Below are 20781 nucleotides of genomic sequence, written 5' to 3'. Positions count from 1 at the left end.
ACTTGTCATGCCCTCCTCAACTGATTCAAATACTCATCAACCTAATACTATAGGTTCAATATTACAAAATATATCATCTTCAATTCAACTATCTTATTAAATATTCAATTAAATTATCTGATTAAATTAAATTCACTTCTTTTGACACATTCATAATTTAATTACATATTTTTTATTACAAAATTACATATTTTTGTTAATTATACAAATTAACAAAAATTCTTCAACATAATTTATTTAATGGTTTTTAAAATTATAATATGAAAAACCATAAATTTTTTTTTCTGGCACGGTAAAAATTTCTAGCGGTTCCGAACCGCTAGAAATATTTCATCAAATTTAAATTTTGCGCCAAAATTTCTAGCGGTTCAAACCGCTAGAAAATTTTTTGCCGCCATTCCTGAAATTCAATTGGCGGGAAAAGTTATTTTCCCAAACATTTCTAGCGGTTCTATAACCGCTAGTAATTTCCGCGCGCTACTGAAATTATTTAATTCCCGGCAAAATGGATTTCGTTTAGCAGGTTTCTAGCGGTTATAAAACCGCTAGAAATTTTTTTCCGGAACATTTTCTAGCGGTTTTATAACCGCTAGGAATGTTTCTCCTTTAGATATTTTCTAGCAGTTAGAAACCGCTAGAAATTTTCTATCGTTTTGACCATGATGTGTAGCGGTTGCAATAACCGCTAGAAATTTTTTCTTGCACCTATTTTTCTAGCGGTTTCCTTAACCGCTACAAATTTGATTTGTTGCGGTTAAAATCGCTAGAAATGTAACACTCTAACCGCTAGAATTAACATATTTTTTTGTAGTGTAGGTACTTGTCAGGGTTTAGCCTCAAGAATTATCCTTTTAAGGTTTCTAGCATGACTTTTGGCCCATGTACATCTCAATTTCTTGTACTTCATTCCTGAGACTTTATTGGAACCTCTATCTTTCTCATACCTTGCTACCCACTTCAAACCCTCAGCTCCTTCTCTTTCCAAAACGTTGTTGTTTCTCTCTAGATCTTCTGCTGTGAGCTCGTGCTTCAGCTTCACAAATCCAAATTCCTCAAAAAGGTGCGTCCCCTTGTTACTGAAAGAGAGCAGGAACGAAAAAAGAAATAAAATAAAAAAGAGAAGAGAAGAAAAAGAAAATAAAAACCAGTAAATTGAAATAAAGGAAGTTTAAAATAAATAATAAAATAGCATTTTGTTAACACTTCAAAATACTTTTAACTATTTTTATTTTATTTAAAAAGCTATGGTATTTACAATGAAAATCCCCAATTAATGCTTAAAATTAATTGCTCTAAATATCTCTAAAAACATATTCAAAATTGCATTGAAAACTCTCTAAAAAATAATTCAAATGTTCCTTAAACCCCCCAAAATATGATCCGGATTCGCCAGCTTACTAAATCCATTTTCTTCACCCAATTCTTCGGATGGTGTGTGAATTAAATTAATCTTTCTTTATTTACATATTACTTTTTATCATAATTAAATCTGAATTTTTTTACATTTTAATTAAAGTAAATTATTTTAATTTATTTATGACCGATCTAACCTTGAGTTAGTTAATCTAACCAATTGTTCTTTAAACTACTGTCTAGACTAGTTCATTGGCCAGAGTTTTCACTACCCTGATATGTTATTTCTATAAAGAAACTAAAACTTTTCAATGAGGGTCACTAAACCCCTGTTTTTCCACCTTACAATGTGGCTGTTGATATCCAGAATCACTAGTCCCGTCTATATGAGGACAATAATAGGACTTACGTGAACAGCAATGTTCTTCGTCATATATAGAATGTGACGAAACAATAGAAACGCCCCCCCGCCAATAGGCACGTCAAGCAGCATAATAGTGACCCTTACTAATTATAGGTTCTTACTATACAAGTTCATCTATCAAGAAAGGGTTCAGTAACTAATGATAATATTTGTTTCTTGATGTCGCCATCTTGTATTCCAAAACCATCACCATTATGGTAAAGAGCATGTGCCACACGAGCACCATTCATGTCTTCAATGTGCTCTCTCGCTGCTCCTTTTGTCACATCCATTTGATTCTTCATATAACACACTATGGATGATGCTGCATCACCTCTTTCTCCTTCCACCCGTTTATATTATATCATATTTCAAACTAAGAAATGGATTCATCAAAGTTTATAGGGAGCTTTATATATATAACTTCAGTGTGGAAAATAAATGATTGTATCTTTGAAAAAGGAAAAGGAAAAAGCTTACCACTGCAGTTTCTAAATCATTGCACAATCGAATTATAAGAAATATACTGTAGACGAAGTCTTGATTTTTCAGCAGAAAAGTGTCAACCTGATGTGTCCGTCGATGCAAAGTAGCAAAATATACATGCAGTAGAATCACTGGCCCGGGAGATGAAATCCAAGCATTGTTCAGATACTCTTTCAAATATGGCATGTAACGCTCTTTGTACCACTTCTCTTCCAAATATAAAGATGCAGAAGTCTTTCCACTGTAATTTTTCTTTTTAAAAAAGCAATAATGGGTTGAGATGTCTTGAGGTAGCAAAATATATATATATATATCAATTAATTAATTAAAGATATCGGAGCCACTGAAGTGATGACTAGTTAAGAAACAATAATGGGATCGGATTCACTTGTCTTTCTCTCCCCCCTTAATTCAATTAAAATGTTACTTAGGATTAAATTTGGGAGGGTTTGCATTGGTAGTTATATATTACTGCTTTCTTAGTGTGTGGTAAGACTCTGTCAACGTTGTTTCCTCCAGCAATTTCATGATAAGTTTCAATGGTAACATCATTGAGTGCTTAATTGGGTGCATATCCTCATGCAATTTGGAAGTTTTTGAAGTTCTTTTCCTACCATCTGAAAATAAATGAGAAGCACATGCATGAAAACAAAATGAGGAATTGAGAATATTTATTTTGACACGATTATAAAAGCAAAGTGTGATCACTAATTCGTTTACGTCAAATCATACACAATTATTAATTTTGTTGGTCAGGAATTGCCCAAATTCTCTTGGAGGGTTAATTATGACCCCAATTCATTGTGTGACCAATGATTAACTTGTCGGCTCTCTTTACCATCATGAGGGACAGGGGGTTAATTATGACCAATGATTGACTTCTCTTGGAGGGTTAATTATGACCCCTAATTCATTGTGTAACACCTCTCTCTAGACCAAATAACTCATCAAATAGAAGCATTTGGAATCACTTAGTAGGTCCTTAAGTTGGGAAGATTTAATTTTTAAAATTGGCCCAACTTTAAAAAATAATAACTAAATGTAGAAAAATCAAAATTAAGTGGTTTTAAGTTCTATTTGAAGCCTTTTTAATGGTCTACAAGAGAAAATGCTCTCTGGTTTCACATCCTTGTCACACATGCATAGTTTTAGCTCAAACATGCATTGTTCATATGATCATTTTTCAATTTTCTAAGATCTTTACTTAACTTTAGATAAGTATAACTTTTTGTAAAAAAAACTTCAATGGTAATGAATTATCACTCATTTTAAAGCTTAAAATTTGCCAAATTTTGTGACCAAACTCCACCATTTGCCTAGACTCACGTGGTTACCAATTTTTGCCCTTATTAGGCCACTTTTATCCCTTTTTAGCCCTATTTTTGCAAATTCATGTTACATCAATTTATCCAAGTCATTTCTCAAGTATAGCATCAACTAACCATACTTCAACTATAATTTACATGATAATATATTCATCAGATCATCCACCCACTTTCACTACAAATTTACACAATACATGAAGAAAGGTTCAAAGTCATATGAAATAATAATATATAACATGCTTCCTCAAGCTAAGGCCACTTCCTTTCCTTTTTCTCTTGAACTTTCAGCTCCTAAGTGGGAGAAATTTGAGCATAGGAAGGGGTGAGATTTTGGAAAAAATCTCAGTAGCATAAAACCACAATAATAATGCCAACAATGCAAAGTGAGTCATGCGATAGCTCTAGCTACCAACATGCTTTCTTGCAAAATTCATGCCATGGTAATGGAGCAAAACAACATGCCATAAAATATCTCAACAATGCACATAGCCAAGGCATAAATACAAGGAGTTTAACACATTTCAAAATCAAAAGCTCTATCTTTCACACCCTACTTTAATACCCAATTTTATATCAAGTGGGAGCAATTGGAACCATTACTCGAGTCTTTAAGTTAGAAAAATTTGAGTTTTTAAAACTTTCTCCTAGGGTTACTATTTATGAAAATCCTTAATTTCTCTAAATTTTGAAAAATCAAAAACTAATTCTAGAAAAATCAAAATGATAAGGTTCCAAGTCCTGCTTGAAGCTTGTAATGAGATCTATAAGGAAAATATAATCAGAATATGAATCCAGCTTATGTGTGCCTAATTTTCACGTCAATATGTACTGTTTATTTGGTCATTTTTTCAATTTTTCAGAATTTATGCCTAACTTTGGAAGGGCATAACTCTTTGTACAAAACTCCAAATTTAATGAAATATTACTTGTTTTAAAGCTAAAATTATGATCTATTAGACTGTTTAAGTTTCAGATCCAAACTCCGTCATTTGCTCAAAATCTTGCATGGTCAAACTTTGACCTTAAAAAATCAACTTTTATCCGTTTCAAACCAAAACATAACCAAATGAAACCACAACCATTCCAACATGCTTCAGCCATATATCACAGCATATAACAAGTCATTCTTCATAATTTACAAGCTTCAAAAGTTATTCAAATACATATTCAAAAGTATTACAAACTTGTACATAAAGTCCAAGATAATCCTGAATAAAATTCACAACATTTTTCTTCATGAAGGCACCACTTGCTTGTCCTATTAGTGTTATTTGAATATAGAGAGGAATGAGATTTCATAGAAATTTCAATAGTAAAGAAATTACAATAATAATGTTAAACATATAAGATATGTCACAATCAATTCATGAAACATTTAATTATTTCTTTACTGCTTTGCCATATAAAGACCATATCAAATCATTCCAAACTAATATATTAATACATTATGCCAAGACATACCATGCAAACAAATCAACCACATTACCATCAAACAATTTTAAATACCATGTGGCATAAAATCACATAATCATATCATGTAACAACCAAGCAAGTTAATATCAAAATTGTAAATTCCATGCTACCTCTTTTAATCCACAATTTTGGCCTCTCTCAAGGCTTGATGCCTCTCTTTGTTTTCTTGTAGAATTCCTATCAATCCAAGCATAAACACGTGCCAAATTATCAATAATCCAAGCAATAATACTTTTGTTCAACATTAAAACTCAATTAAACCCCTTTTTTTCTTGATTTTTGACATAATTATTTTCTTTTTGTTTTCATCAATCTCTTGGCCCATTCTTATACAATTTTTCATGTAGATTCCAAATATCAAATCAGATTCCTCTCCCTTCAAATGATGTTGACCGAATAGTAGGGTATTATGTTCCAAAATTTTTATTTTTGATTCCAATGATTTTAAACACTTTTCCTTGGTGTTTCCCTACATAAAAACACCTTTTAAACTCATTGGAATCATCAAATTACATTAAAATAATCTCTAACCTTCATATTTCATAGTGGCTGAAATGTTGTATAATTAGTGAAACTTGGAATTTCTTCCAAAAATCAATCCAAACATCAACCAAACAAGCTATTTCAAGTTCTAAATCATGTTTTCTATCCTTCCCTAACCATTTCTCATTATTTCAAAAATCTGGGCAGCAAGATACCATTGGAATTTTGCCACAAATTCCACTAGAAACAAAACTAGAATCATAGCCAAATTAAAGCTTGAACACACCTTGATTGATCCTTGATTCTTGCTTGATAATTTTTAGCTAAAATCTGTGTGAAGTTGGCCTCCCAAAGTCAGTTTTTCTACAGGAAAATCTCCCCCCTTCTTTGTGCTCAAAAAAACAAAATTGAAGGCTTGTGGGAGGGGATTTATAGACTTCAAAGTGGCCTCCTCTTCCTTCCAAGTGGCCTCCTCTTCCTTCCAAGTATCCCTAAAAAATATGGAGGTTTTGGAACATGTGGACACCTCAAAATGCTGCAAAAATCTGGAAGTGTGTAAGTGTCCCAAGTGTAATAATATTTAGGATAAAATCATGTGATATTTTGTATTATTTTATTTCATAACCATGTGCAGCACTTGGGCGACAAAATTACTATTTATTCCTGGCCCAAAATCAACTCCAATGGGCTGGAGAAAGAAGGGAGAAGTATCACCTTGCATCTCCAAACGTTTTTCACCTAATTTCACTATATCAACTAAAATTCTTCTCTAATTTTCAAAAATATTTTTGGACCTCTAAAAATTCATTTCTTCCCATAAAAAAATCCTTTTCTAATATAGGAAAGGCCCCTCAAAATTTTTGAAATTTATCTCAACCTCTAACTATTTATTTTAAATTTTCTCTAAATTTAGGCTTTACCGATAGGATTTCAGAAATAAATATTCTAAAATTAATCCTTTCACTTCCAGGGCCTAGAAATAATTTAATAAACTCAAAAAATCCTTAAATAACTTTCTCATATTTTTTCAAAATTATTGAGGTATCTACATATTTAAAATAATTATTTCGGACTAATTTTTTACTGTTTTTTTCCTAAAAACCTCTGTTTACAAAAAATTCTGTAATAATTTATTTTTGTGTTATTTCCACCTCTAGTGCCTCAAATAAGGTTTCAAAACCTCTAATTTACCTTTTTACTATTTTTTGGAAATTTTATGGCACTTTTCTGAAATTTTTTTATTTTGCCTTTCCTGGACCGATAATTTCAAAAATATCAATCCAAACAAAAGTTAGATCTCAACTCAAAAGTTGTTTTGCCTTTGAGTCTACTTCACTACTTGACCCTCTGTCTGATTTATTATTCACATTCTTAGGATTAAAATTGACGGGATATGACACTATCACATTATGGCATTAAGATAAATAGCAAACATACAATGCAAAGCTAACATCAAAATTGAAAGTTTTAGCTATCTCTCTGAGTTTGTTCTCTTGCCTCTTAGCACCTTCTTTTGATACTCCTCTAGTACTTGCTTAATGCCTATTAATCAAGCAATAGGACATTCCACATTACAACACATACCACATTAAACACTTTCTAGTCTCCCTTAATCTTTTTCTTGATTCTTTAAGGTCATTATTCCTCCTTTGTTTCACTAACCCTCTTAGGCTTTTCCTATATAATTTTTCATGTAGAATCCCTGTATAAACTTATATTTATCAAAATCTAATTCATTCCCTTATAACCAACCTTGGCCCAGAGGTATACTCTTGGAATTTAAAATTTCCATTTTGAATCTTAAAGCTTTTAAATACATGTTCTTCACATATCCCTACACAATTTCACCTTCTAAACTCACTGAAAGCATTAAATTAACAAAAATCAAACCCTAGCTCAATGAACTAGGTCTGACCAAATTAATAATACCTATAGGCTCCATAAGTTAGAATTCTTTCCAAAACAAAGTTTAAACACCATTTCTCAACTATTTTATATCCCCTAACCCTTAAACAAGCTTTAAATCATCAATATCTCATCATGAACCAAATTGGGCAGCACCAAACCCTAGGATTTCTAACCTTTAACTTTCATCAAAACCATATTTAAAACCATCAAACCATAAAACATCACAAACTAGAAGAAAATCCAAGCTCTTACCTTCATTTAGCACTTGATTTAACTTAGGTTTTGCTTGAACTTCTCTTCCTCTTTCTTTCTTCTCCCTTGATCAAAATGTTCTCTCCTCACTTTGCTCTTGGACTAGCCGAAACTTTGGCCATAAAGGAGGGGATGGGATATCACATCCCAAAAATTTTCATCTAACAATAAAGGATCAAAAATTGGAATGAAGGTCAATGTAGAAACTAGACGGGAAGATGAAACAACTTTTGATATGAAACCCCGAAAATGTCTGGATTGATATTTTTGTAATCATCGCTCTAAGAAGGGCAAAACGAGAAAATTTGAGAAAAATTCCAGAAAATCCCCGAAAAATGGAAAAAGTGTAGAGTAGAAGTTTTAGAAACTTGGTTGCGGCCCAAAGGGTGGAATTTCGGTGAAAATGAATTATTACGGAATTTCCTGTAAACAGAGGTTTTTCGAAAAATTATTCAAAAATTGAAGGAAAATAATTATTTTAATTAGTTAGAGTCCTCAATAAATTTGGGAGATTGATGGATAAATCATCTAAATATTTATTTGGATTTATAAAATTGGTTTAAGCCTTGGAAGCTTAGGAATTAATTTTAGGGAATTTATTTTCCCTCAGAACTACCGATAAAGGCCTAATCAGAGAAAATTCAAAATGATTACCTAGAGGTGGTGAAAAACTCTGAAAATTTTCAGATCATATTCTCATATTAAAAGGTGAATTATCATGGAGAGAAATGAATTTTTGAAGGTCTAGAAAAATTATAGAATGTTACTAGTGAATAGTAACCGATAAAGTTTCTAATTAGTTTGGGATAGTGATTTGGTTTGTTGGCCATCTTTTTTGCCAGCCCAAATCATTTTTGGGCCTACAATGGACCCATTAAAGGCCCAGTTCGTGCAGCTTCCAGATCCTTTAATTTTAATTAAATAAAATGCAAAATTAAGAGATATTTATGTAGAAAAATCTAGTTTATGGCCACTTGGAGTGATCTGAATATTTTGGACACTTGATGACTGCCACATAACCCCCATGAGGTGTCCAATTCGGCCAAACAAGGAGGAGGAAGGGCAGACCACATTTTTCTATATATACCCCTTAAAAATGCATGAAAAATGTTGGAAAATTAGGAAAAAAAAGGGAGACTCTGTCACTGTTCATCCAGCACCCTTGCATGAAAATTCTAAGGTGTTTTAGGCAAGGAATCATCCAACTTACTTCAAGGAAACACTAAGATATGTCCAAGCATCAATATGCCTAAGTTTTACATTGATTAAACAAGGATTTTTGCTTGGGAAAATGGTGGAAAATTTCTGAAAAATTTGATTGAGATGTGTGATGCTTAGGAAAGGATAGAAACCTTAATAATCAAGTGGAATAAGGAAGATTAAGTGGTGTATGGATTGATTTTGGATGAAATCAAGCTAGGGTTTAAGGGGGATGATTTCGGTCTGCTACTATTCATGCAAAATCAATTTGATTTTGCTTGATTTGATGATTCCAATGGCTTTAAAACATGTTTTTGTGTAGGGATATGTTGTTGAAAAGTGTTTAAAATCATTGGAATCAAAAATAAATTTTTTGGAAAATTAAGGACCCTTATTCAGCCAAACCAGGTTCATGGGGAAGGAGTTTGAATTTCAAAAATCTGATTGCACCATTGTTTCCTCATGAAAAATTATGTAGGATTGAGTCATGAGATGGTTGATTCTAAAGAAGGAATCAATTTGTTAAAGATCAAAGAAAAAGGGGAGAAATTGTTGAGTTAATGTTTAAGTATTGGAATTAAGTTGTTTTGTGATTAATATGGCCTATGATTGTGCTTTGTTTAATAGGCATTGAGAGGAGGAATTAAGGAGAATCATTGCCCCTTGGAGGAATTAAGTGGACAAGCTTTACAAAGGTAGCTTTGAATTATAATTTAATTATTTATCTTGCTTGTTCATTGTGATTGTTGTTACTTGGATTGGAGGAACTTTGTGGTGATTTTAATTGTTTAATTGACATTGGTTATGCTTTGGCCAAATGCTTTGTGGTATGTCAATATAGATAATATGATGTTCCTCTCCTTACATAATGTTTGGTATGAATTCCTATGAGTTGGGAATGGTTTGGATTGCATGAACATGTCACAATTAAACTTGTATTGATTTACATGATAATTATAATTCATATTCTACTGAGATTTCTTTGAAATCTCATTCCTCCTATGTTATTTTATGCACTAATTAGGAAGTGGACCAAGCATGGATCAAGGGAAGGATTTGGCCTTGGAATGAATTGGTTTTGTGGATGTTATGCCATGTTGGAAACTTTTGTAATGTATAATGAACTTTACATGGATTTTATAACAAGCTTTGGATGACATTTTGATGTAAATTATATTGTTATTTATTCCAATGTTGGAATTATGCTTGATGCATTGTGGAAAGAACGTGGATGAAGGAAAAGGAGGGAATAAATGAAGAAAAGGGTAATTAGGGGATAGAAACTCCCTAAAACGTGTCAAACTTGTTGCACATAAAATAATAAGTAATTGTTGGAGTTTGAGCTTGAAATTTTACAGGAAAATATATCTCAGTTTTAGCTTTAAAACAAGTGGTAATTCATTAAATTTGGAGTTGTGTGCTAAGAGTTATACCCTTCCAAAATTGGGCAAAAATACTGAAAATTTAAAAATTTACCAAATAAACAGTATACTTTGACGAATTTCCTGAAATTATTCTGGATGGAATTGGACCTAATAATTATTTTTCCTCCATAGAAGTCTTAGCAAGCTTCACGTGAAAATTGGAACCACTTTGTTTCGATTTTTTTGGATTTAGTTATGAATTTTCAAAGTTGGCCCATTTTTAGATGAACAATATATGGATAGGGTGAACAGTAAAATCCAGAATTTCAAATTTTTTATCCAAAAAGGTTATGAAACGATTTATATTGGTTCCAATTAATGTATAATGGGTTAAAAAGAGAGGTGTGACATGGGGTATTTATAATGCAAGCCAAATTTGCCTTTCAAATTCACCATTAAATTTTATCCTAAAACATTTGTGCAAATCTTGCTCCATCTCCCTTTATGATCACACCATTAGCCCTTAGGTGTCCTCCTCATTCAATTCCTAAGTCAGCTCATAGAATGTCTCATGTGCCACCTATCACACATGAAGGAAAATACCAATTTTCTATCCAATAATTCCATTCTTCCAAACTTAACCTTCAACAATATGTATTATTCCACTTAGATCCTCCCCCCTCATTTTTGGTGCCATTTCAACCAAAAATATGAAGAAAAAATTTTGTCCCAACAAGCTTATGATTATTACACTATATAATCTCACAATATCAGTTGAATTTTTCTTGGACCTTGTTAAATCCAACACTTCCAAAATTTTATTTCTTTATGCTAATAGTTTCTTTTTAATGAGGAGAGGTTTTTCTAATTTTTTTTCAGATTTAATTTTGACCTAAAACTCCTTTAATTAAATTTTTTCCGAAATCAGTCTTTTACCGATATAATTCATGATCAACTTTAAATATTTTAAAGCTAACCTTTGCATCTTCAGGGGCCATGAATAATTTTAGAATCTGTAATAATCTCTTTTCTAATTTTTCACATTTTCCCATGAATTATTGAGGCCTCTACATGTTTAAAATAATCCATTTTGACCAATTTTTTTCTTAATTAGCCAAAATTTATTAAAATTACAGAAAATTTTAAAATAAATTATTTTTATATTGTTTTTACCTTTCAGGCCTCAAATACTATTCTAAACTCTTTATTCTAGTTTTCATAAATTTCGGACATAATTTTCTCTTCTACCCTTTCTTAATTGACAATTTCCAAAATGACACTCCGATCCTTGCTTGAATTTCATTTCAAAAGTTGTTCAACCTTTGTCTCTGCTACATTATCTGACCTTCTATCTATTTTATATTCCTCATCTTTAGGGTCAAAATTTATAGGATATGATACTTAGAAACTTGTCATTGCTTACTCTTCACTTGTCTATAGATTTCGAGGTAATTAAATCCCTTCCTTATGACCTGATTGTAATCACCCTATTAAAAATACCAAGCCCTTTAAAATTTTGATGCTTAAAGGGAGTGTTAGTGAATGATTCAAAGATAATAATAAAGATAAATCAAATTCAAACTGTCAATTGTGAGTGTAAACTGTGCCAATTCTCCGAACTAGGCATACATAAACATCATAAATATCGTCGATCACGGACACAAAATTGATGACTTCGGTGAGCCATTTTCTCAAAGATATATTTGAAATTTGGTTCAAAAGATAATCCTGCTGCATACAAGGAGCTTTCAGCCAATCTGTTCCTTGCAAAGTCTGTAACATCCCAAATTTTAAGGTTCTTGAAAACAGGTTATTCAGAAATTATGAGAATCAAGAATTATTTTAAGGATTGGAGCTTCAAAATTATTTCATTAACCAAAAAGCCTATTTTCGAATGAGATTTTAAGGAGATAAAGATGTAAAATAAGTATTAAAATTATTTAATGCCTAAGAATATTTGGGAAAACATCATGAAATTTTTTTGAGTATTTAGGATATTCATGAAGAGGTTTATTTCCCCAATTATGGCTTAAATTATTTTAAAGTTAATTTCTATAGATAAAGGCCTATTTTTCCAAAAATTTAAGAAAAATAGTTAGAGGTTAATTTTTGAGCTGGTATTTTTTGAATAATTATTTTATGAGTTGGAGAAGCTAATGAAGATAGAAAATCCTTCTAAAGTGTTAAGTATTAATTCATGGAATTAAGGGCTTTTTTCTTGGAAACTTCAAGAAAAATAATTTGGAGTTTATTTTTGGCCTGAAAATTTCAGAGAAATTACTTTGCAAGGTAAAGAAGCAAATTGAGGAAGGAAAGCCTTATAAAGTGTGAAGGAGTAATTTCTAGGAATTAGTTGGTGTTTTAGAGTAATATCCAAAGGACGAAAGCAAAAACCAAGAATTGGATTGAAGGGAAAAATGGTCCAACATTCATTTATAAACACTTCAGCCTTCTCTTCCATTCCACGCCTTGGAGACAAGGAAAGAAAAACAGAGGGAGAGATTGAAGGAGCCGAGAAGAAGAAGGAAGACGAAGAGCATGGAAGTTAAATTATAGAAATTGTGTCTAGTGGTTAAAATAGAGCTTGTGGTGGTGATTTCTTCACATGCATGTTGGTTTGTGTTGAAGGGAGTGGATCTTTGAATCTGGGATTTCTGTGCAGGGGACTGTTACTCAACTCTCTAGTGGTACGTACTAAAATGCTAAAATACATAAGTTATGGAGATGTGTCGTGGATGCATGTGCTGTGTGATGACCAAACCTAAGCTCCCCGTTTTCATGGGTGAGTTGACGCGAACAAGCCCCAAACATGTTGCAAGTTGGCCCAAATAAAGTCTTAAGACCCTAAAGTAAACTTCATAGATCTCCTACACCCGCATTTTTAGCTTTTTTTTTTTTTTTAAAAAAAAAAAAGCCCATCATCAATTTTAGCAGCAATATTTGAGTCTTCTATCGATGTCTTTGGCCTTAGCCTACCAACCTGTGTAGAATATCCTAGAATCAAAGTAAGGAAAGTCCTTTCATCTACATAGATAAATTTATTAAAGAGAAATGATAAAAATAAAAGATAAATAAGCCAATTTTAATTAGTTATTTCATGTAATTTCCTTTTCTGTCAATTTTACCCAATTATCATCACAAAAGCCCTTAAAATATTTATAAAATTATATAATAAAATAAGGATTTATCAAATTCTCTCATACTTAGACTTTTACACTCATAGGCAAAGTGATAGATTATAACGTCATCTGAGATTATAAATATATGCAATTAAGAGAATCAATCATATTTGAGCACGAAGGTGATGAGCCAACTTATCACATCCTTCAAATCAGGACAAGTCACAGAGTAATAATACTAAGAGATCACGAAATAAACACAGTTAGGACAAAAGAATATAACAGAATAGAATCTCTTTAGAATATAACTGTTTTGCTCATCTTATCTTTATGGGGTTCTTTCTCTCAAACCATCTTAGGTAGGGCTCTATCATAGGCTCATAATAATTCTAATTACAGCCACCACATACAAGTGCATTCAATAATCAAGTGGTCTTTCCCGTTTGTAATGTTGTAAACAGGGCACGACTATTATGCATGTAAAGAGATTGAGTAGCAGCCAAAATTTGTCATAAAACACACACACACACACACACACACACACACACACACAAGTAAAAGTATTGCTAATCAATAAAAATTGGTGGGGATACCTTCTTTTTCCTTTCTTAATTTCTTTTTCCCCCTTCAATTTTCTTTCGATTTTTCTTTCTTTTCTTGATTTTTTTTTCATTTTTTTGGAGCTATTTATATATATATTTTATTTTCTTGCTCTTTCATTTTCTTTTATTTTATTTGTTCTTTTTTTTAATTGGTATCCCACAATATAAAAATAACAATAACAATAATACCACAAGATGAAATTTTGATTAAGGTCAAATAAGAATGCTTATGAAAATAAGATTTATATGAATAAAAACTTACCACAGAATAATGGAATTTAAGAAAACTAAATGGCCTAAAAGGGTAGCAAAAGATAAGTAATATTTGTGGCTTGTGTTTGGGACATAGGGCTTTAGAATATGAATGTCCCAAACGTTTTAAAGTTTGCACATGCGAAAAGTAGCTGTAAAAAGAATTAAAATAAGTTCTGAAGAGTTACCTATGCAGGAGATAAATCACACGTTTTAAAATTATAAGGCTGAAAAAATCCTCACAAAAAGGTTATTTCTCTTTTGAGATATCCACAAGGTCTAACTGAAGACTAATTGACTGACTGCAGAGTATTTTGTCTCGCCTGTTTCTAAGGTTAATTCTCGAACATGATCAGTCAAAATATCACAATCAACAATGAATATAAAGGATTTATAGTTGCACCGGTTGAATCAAGATAATTTAATAATTTTCTATTTATACTATATAAGCAGAAAAGTATAGCAATCTAATAATCTTAGCAGCAGTGTTTGGGCTTTTCTCAGTGTTTTCAACCTTAGTCTACGAACCTCTCTAGAATATCGTATAATAAAAGTAAAGAAACACCTTTCATTCGCATACATAAATTTATTAAAGAGAAATTATAAACAAATAGACAAATAAGCCATTTTTTCATTATTTATTTTAGTTAATTGCCTTTATTGTATTTTTCTAATATTTGTTGCAGTTTTACCCAATTATGATCATAAAAACCCCTAAAATAAATATAAAATAGGATTAATAAGACACAAAAAAGTAAAGCGAAGTAGGGTAGACCCTCTGAAACTCTTGGCTCCATCCATCCCATTGACCCCACCATTACGCAAGTGGTTCCAAAGGCAGCTTCATGATGTCGTTTGATTGATGAGGAGTCGGTGTTCAGCAAGCCGAATGCCAACGTGATGTTCCACCTTACAATAACCAGAGCCACAAATATCCCTTCTTTATGAGAACAATAATAGGACTTACAGTAACAGCATTTTTCTTCATCATATAAGAAACTTACGAAACAACAAAAAAGTACGCCCCCACAATATATAGTCACGTCAAGCACCACTGGCGACCATTACTAATTATAGCTGGGTAGGTTTCCAGTAACAATTTCATTCATATATCAAGAAAGGGTTCAATAACTAATGATAATATTTGTTTCTTAATGTCCCCGTCTTGTGTTCCAAAACCATCACCATTTTGATAAAGAGTATGTGCCACACGAGCAGCATTCATGGCTTGGTTTACAAATGTTCTGAACCATATTGAGTGAAGCAGTGTTCATTTATCTCTTTCCAAGCTCTCTTTATTATATCTTCAATGTGCTTTCTTGCTGCTCCCTCTGTCACATCCATTTGATTCATATAACACACTGTAGATGATGCTGCATCGCCTCTTTCTCTTTCCGCCTGTTTATATCATATCATTTTTAAAATTAAACCAAGAAATGGATGAAAGCTTATAGGGCTCTATATGCATAAATTCAGTGTAGAAAATAAATGATGATATCTTTGGAAAAGGAAAAAGCTTACCGCTGTAGTTCCTAGATCATTGCACAATCGAATTATGAGGGATACGTTGAAGATAAAGTCTTGGTTTTTCAGCAGAAAATTGTTGATTTGATGTTGCGGTTGATACAAAGTAGCAAAGTATACATGCAGTAGAATCATTGGTCCGGAAGATGAAATCCAAGCATTGTTCAGATATTCTTCCAGATATGGTATGTAACCCTCTTTGTACCGCTTCGCTTCCATATATAAAGATTTGCAGAAGTCTTTCCACTGTAAGAAACTTGTAACCAGAAAAAAAAAAAAAAAGGTTGAGATGTCCCGATGTAGCGATGTATATATATCATTTGAATTAAAGATATTGGAGCCATTAATAAACTGATGAATCGTTATGAAACAATAATGGTATCGGATTCACTTCTCTTTTTGTCTTTCCTTAATTCAGTTAAAATATAGTTTAGAAAACTTAGGGAAAAAAAAAGAAGAGAAGGTTTGGATTGTTAATAATATATATTACCGCTTTCTTAATGTGTGGTAAGACTCTATCAACGTTGTTTCCTCCGGCAATTTCATAAGCACTTTCGATGGTGACATCATTGAGTGATTGGAGCAAATTTTCATGAACTTTGGAAGTTTTTGATGTTCTTTTGCATCCCACCTGAAAATGAATGAGAAGCACATGGAAATAAAGTGAGGAATTGAGGAGATTGATTTTGAAACAATTATAAAATCAAAGCGTGACCACTAATTCATTCACGTCAAGTCAAATCGTACACATTATTTCACATGTTACATATGACATTTATTTATTTCCTTAGTCTTTAATATAAAAACTAAATAAATATTTATGAATAATAAAAAAAATTAGTTAAATTACTTATTGATAAAAAATTATGTGTTGGTTTTCCTAAAATGCTATTATAAATATGTATTTTAACTATTCTTTAGTAAAAGCCCTTTACAATATGCAATCAACAGGGATATTTTGAAAAATATATATATAAATTGAAGAAATAAAGTGACTTCAAATATTATTTTTTGAACAAGAACAAACCCTTTTTTAGCTTTTGTATTTTCAAATTTGGAGGTACCTTTTATTTAGAATTTAAAGAGTTTGGATACCCCTGCAATCAATTAAAAAAAGTGATTTTATTCAAATTGAGATAAAATTTCTTTCATATATTTATCTCTTATACCGTAAAATCACTTCTAAAAAGCTAATTGGTAATCGCTTACTAATATGACTCATCTGTTCTCTTTGCCTCGGGAGAAAAAGGCACATGGCTTGTTTGCTATATGTCTTTTCCTCTCTTGAAAGGGCACCTTCCCTTTGTGACAAAGATTATTATTAATGAATGATCTTGTCCCAAAAAAAGGAAAGATAATGCTGAAGACACTTTCTTTATTGTTTAAAAGGTAATAATAGTTCACCAAAAGAATAAAGGTAATAAAACAAAATCGGACCAATCAATTGCGAGTGTAAAGTGCTTCAATTCTTCGAATGAGGCATACACATCATAAATATCATCGATCACCAACACAAAATTGATGACTTTGGTTAGCCATTTTCTCAAAGATTTGAACTTTGGTTCACAAGATACTCCTGCTGCACACATGAAGCTCTCAACCATTCTATTCCTTGCAAAGTTCAAGTCTTTTTCTAAACCAAGATTCTTCCACCACCTAAAGGCATCACAAATATAGTTAGACAGGTTACCTAAGAGAACTGCTTCTCCAAATTAAGCACTACCGTTAGTGGTGAACTACATATATGCTCCCTCTGTTTAAAAATATAAGCTTCAAATAAATAATTAAAATACACAATTCAAAAAATTGGTCAAAGATAAGAAATATGTGAAAAATGCAACTTACTTTCCTAAAGCATCCTTATTTATGGAGAGGGTGAGTGTGAGAGAGAGTAAGTGAAAGAGATGAGAGAGAATGAATAGAAAAAGAAGATGAGAGAAACATCTAAGTAGTTAGGAATAAAGATGAAAAAATGCATCAAAAAATTAGGCAACTCCAAATTGAAACTTATAAAAAGGAAATCAGAGACCTTCAAAGATTTGAACTTGATATTTTGAACGGAATGAAGTAGACATTCTTCAATAGAGATATGAGTTATTTAACCATTTCTAAACCTTTTAAGCTAAACATTACCTTGATAATTCCTTAACTTCATTCTGAAGATTAGCCTGAACGATGTTGAAGTTTCCTTTGGCTAGCTCAAGTAAGACATGATTCGTGTGGTTTTTCCCAAATTCTTTTATGTGGCGTTTAACCTGAAACCATTGAATTCTCCAATGAGAAGGAAGCTCTAAGGCATGATAGACCATTGGCTTTGAAACATCCGATGAGTCAAGCAATTTAGTGGAAGTTCCCTTGAGAGAATTGATAGCAAATGTTCTAATCTCTTCTAAGATATGTTCACTTTCAAACGCTAAGTATGAGGCCTCAAGAAGCTCAATTAAGCCTTTAATATCCTCAGAAGTTGCTGGTTTCTTCCACTTATTCTCCTTTCCAAGTAAGAATATTGTACCAAGTTTATCTGTGTTTTCACCAAAACCATCACAAGTTATTTTAGCCGCGGTTATGTGAATTTAAAATTCGTTTTTGCATTTTATAAATTTGTATTTCAATATTTACAATTTAAAATCTTTAGTTAACCGTTACACTAAAAATTTTGTAAACCGTTCCAATGTGTTTCCATAATTTAGTTATGTATGTGCATTATATTTATATATATATATATATATATATATATAGGTTATGCATGATTTAAAAGTTTGATTAATTTGAATTAAATAAAGGTTTGTTCTTTTATGGGAAAAGAGACTTACGAGGAGAAGTATAATATCCCTTTTGCCTTAGAATCCTGAAGCACAGTACGTTGATACACACTTGTTCTTGAACTCTAGTACTGTTATTGTGAACAGATATTAGAGTTTCTAGAGCCTCCTTGATTTCTTCCTGAAAATGTTTTGCGAGACCAAGATTTTGAATGGTAGCGATCAACTCCAACTTGGGCAATGGACCAATCTCTTCCACAAAGAGACATTTTGCTTCTTTGATCAACTTCTCTAACCTCATGCCAAATTCTTCTTTCTGTGTACATACACACAACAATAAATTTTAGTTATATATATATAAAGTGGATATAAATAATGTGATTAAATGAAAAAAAGGCGAAATTATACATAACTTCCCTAGACTTTATGTTATCTATAATAACCTTCTTAAGTTTTGAAACTTCACAATAAATCCCTCAAAACTCTTATATATGTTTATGTAAATACCTCTGCTATTAGCAGTTCTGTTTATTATTTCATCTTCACATATGTTAAAGCTTAGGGAGCTTACACGCGCGCACATGCGCTCTCTCTCGCATATAATTCATAGTTTGAGAGGGCTCTATCAACATAAAAAAAATAATTTAACGGATATATAATGATGGTTGGAGTTTATCATACAGTAGTTTTTAAAGTTACAAAGGGATCTTTTCTACATGATTCGAGGTTCAAAAAAGTTTCGTGTAATTTACGGATGAAAAATTTCTAACTACATTAATCAATGAAGTAATATTGAAGTTAAAAAAAAAGTGAGATGACAAAAATATTTATAAGAGAAATCTCACATTATATTTGCTAGTGAGTGATTGGAGGAAGTGATGTTTCCAAATATTGGGTTTGTAATTTGCAGATCTTCTATTCTCCATTACGTTGTGGTGAAACACTCCATCGCCAATCTCACAGAGTTCTTTGCCTTGCTTTGCTGCTTCTGATTGCTTTTTGCTATAATCCATGTCGTTTATCATTCTTGAAAATAATATTTATGTGCTTTGTAGCTATGACCTTTTGAGTTTGGGGCAAACCTTAAAGGTGTTTATATAGGAAACTTAATTATTTACAAAAGAAACACAAATATCTCTGTGTGTGTGTGGCAGTGAGTGGATGTGAATGCTTGCGGTGTTCATTGCGCAAAGTGCGTGGCGTGGCGTGGCGTTTTCATTGTTTTGTTTTAAATGTTTTTTTCGTTTATTACTATGAAGTTGTAGCCTCAACATTACATTAATGTTCAAATAAGAAGATTAGGGACAAGGGGCGTCTAATGCCCCACTCTGTATTATTGCATCCTCGTTATGCCGTGGTCCTACATTTTTTTTTTCTCTTTTTGTATTATTTTTTATTTTTTTAAATTGTTAAAATATTAAAACACTGCCATTTTTTGGGAAAAATGACAAAAAAATATATGTTGAATTTCAAAATGCAAATAGGTGATTTTGACAGATTTTGAGTAGTAAAAACCATTACAAGTATAGTCAAAACCATTACAAGAACAGCTCTTTGCACTAAAAAAAAAAAAAACCATTGCAAGAACAGTCACCATGACCTATTTATCTTCTTAAAATTCAACAAGTATTTTGTGTCATTTTTTTTCCATTTTTTATGTCCGTAAAATATAAAGATGTTACTGATTTTCTTATAGAATTTAATAATCAATACAAAGAAAAAAATATTTAGGAGATTGAAGCATCATGAAACATTTGAGAGGCATTAGAGGTCGTCCCTGGCCCCAAAATTAATTCATTCACAGCTTTGTGAAGCTCATTGCTATGTGCAAAGACCCATGTGCGATTGGCAACATTGCTTTAGTTGTAAAGACCAAAAGCTCAGTCCTTTTCCGTACTTTATCAAAAATAGAAAAAGACCAAAAGCTCAGTAGTAATCTCAGAAAGATGAATGGCAAATATCAGAAAATTAGTTATAAATAGGTTGTAAGTTGTAATTAACAAAATTAATTTTATAAATCTCGTAAGATTGGTTATAAATCTTACAAGCTCAATTTCAAATTATGAAATCTCTATTTAAAAATTCTTTCATAATTTATAATTTATATTTACAATTAATCTTTTGATTTTTTGTGATTAAGCTTTCAATATTTACAATTGAGTTTTAAAATTAAAAATCTTTTGTATTTTATAATGAATTTCAGTTAGTCTTTCACAACGGCTAGTTGTGGCAATACCCACTATACTTGGATGAGGTCATAGGTTTGAGTCCGATG

At 31.7% G+C, this 20781-nt stretch overlaps 1 protein-coding gene across 1 annotated transcript; it reads right to left on the bottom strand.

Moving 5' to 3' along the window:
• Positions 1-15319: 15319 nt before the first annotated feature.
• LOC114756512 (alpha-farnesene synthase-like) lies at positions 15320-19538 on the bottom strand. The gene is given in 9 exon segments (XM_028945457.1): positions 15320-15465; positions 15468-15618; positions 15742-15990; positions 16235-16326; positions 16329-16375; positions 17182-17400; positions 17878-18265; positions 18558-18822; positions 19352-19538. Coding segments are annotated over 9 exon segments (1731 nt in total). The 5' UTR covers positions 19532-19538; the 3' UTR covers positions 15320-15325.
• Between the last annotated feature and the right edge of the window lie 1243 nt (positions 19539-20781).

This window comes from Neltuma alba, unplaced genomic scaffold (assembly GCF_004799145.2).
Source record: "Neltuma alba isolate B1F8T4 unplaced genomic scaffold, ASM479914v2 tig00010421_pilon, whole genome shotgun sequence".
Taxonomy (NCBI): Eukaryota; Viridiplantae; Streptophyta; class Magnoliopsida; order Fabales; family Fabaceae; genus Neltuma; species Neltuma alba.
This window is presented reverse-complemented; position numbering and strand designations above follow the sequence as displayed.